This window comes from Dipodomys spectabilis, unplaced genomic scaffold, assembly GCF_019054845.1.
Source record: "Dipodomys spectabilis isolate Male_0828 unplaced genomic scaffold, ASM1905484v1 ptg000032l, whole genome shotgun sequence".
NCBI lineage: Eukaryota > Metazoa > Chordata > Mammalia > Rodentia > Heteromyidae > Dipodomys > Dipodomys spectabilis.
This window is the reverse complement of record NW_024870709.1, coordinates 152,939-154,170: the sequence shown is the minus strand read 5'-3', so window position 1 is coordinate 154,170 and position 1,232 is coordinate 152,939. Positions and strand designations below refer to the sequence as shown.

Genomic DNA, 1,232 nt, shown 5'->3' with positions numbered 1-1,232 from the left:
CACTGGTTACTGGTAGCTCATGCCTATAATCCTAGCTACTCAGGAGGCTGAGATCTGAGGATCATAGTTCAAAGCCAGCCCAGGCAGAAAAGGCTGTGAGACTCTTATCTCCAATGAACCACCAAAGAAGCCAGACATGGAGCTGTGGCTCAAGTTGTAGAAGGCTAACCTTGAAAAAGAAATGCTCAATGGTAACACCCATACCTGAGGTCAAATCCCAGAACCAGCATGAAAACACAGTAAAATAAGTAACCAAGACCAAAAATACGTGTGCTGAATGAAATCCATTTATTAGGAGACTCACAGGAAAACCGATTCCTACCCACACTCAATTTGAAATGCTGACGTTGAAGGTAGTAATAGAGGAGCAGAGCAACACTGAGGAATAAGGCTAAAGTTCATGTTCCAATATATAATCCTCTGGGGGGTGGGGGAGGGAGATAGGGAGGGAAGGAGGGAGGGAGAGAGGGAGGGAAGGAGGGAGGGAGGGAGGGAGGGAGGGAGGGAGGGAGGGAGGGAGGGAGGGTGCAGATTGCACTTGGTTTGGTCTCAGGATTCTGGGTGATTTGCTCTTCATCATGGAAGAGCAGGACCACGGGTCAGAAGTCACTCTCCTCCAATCCCACGTGGAGGTCAGGCGGGAAGACAGCCATGGTTCTTCAGGTGGCTCTTGGCTTCACAGCTCTGTGGGGGGGAATTCCTGTCGTCATCGGAGCCCTGGGTCCTTCAGTAGGTGCTGTAGCCAAAGCCAGAGCCAGACCCCCAGGGCCTGTAAAAGCTACTGCCATAGCAACAGCCATTGTTGAAGTTGCCACCGCCAAAGCAGTGGTTCCGGGAGCTGTAGATGGAGGCGCAGCCGTGGTTCAGGGGAGAGCCCAGGGGAATGACGCAGTTGAGGGGCGTGGCTCTGTAGTTCCCGTGGAAGTTGGTTCCATAGCAGGGATAACCTGGAAAGTAACTTCCGCAGCAGAAATAGCGAGTCATGGTGGCAGGCGTTGGGAGGGATTCGGCTAGACTGTGCAGAGTGAGGTCCTCGAGTTTTGAATGAAGGTCTCCTCCTGCCCAGGGCTTTTTATACCTGGCGCTGATGCACCTGGCAGCCACCAATTTGCATAAGTAATCCCATTATTTCCTAATAAAGCGCATATCTAGAAACCCACAGATTCATTGCCCGTGATTTTTGTGGGATTTTTCTTTTCTGTTTACAAAGGATGGCACCCTCTCTTCAAAGC

At 51.1% G+C, this 1,232-nt stretch overlaps 1 protein-coding gene across 1 annotated transcript; it reads right to left on the bottom strand.

The window, feature by feature from the left end:
* Positions 1–726: 726 nt before the first annotated feature.
* Positions 727–984, bottom strand: LOC122105438 (keratin-associated protein 7-1). The gene has a single exon (XM_042676665.1). It carries the CDS (start codon positions 982–984, stop codon positions 727–729), a length of 258 nt encoding a protein of 85 aa, XP_042532599.1.
* Between the last annotated feature and the right edge of the window lie 248 nt (positions 985–1,232).

Excerpts from the sequence above, each read along its gene's own strand:
- LOC122105438 (XM_042676665.1), bottom strand. The coding sequence starts at position 984 with ATGACTCGCTATTTCTGCTGCGGAAGTTACTTTCCAGGTTATCCCTGC.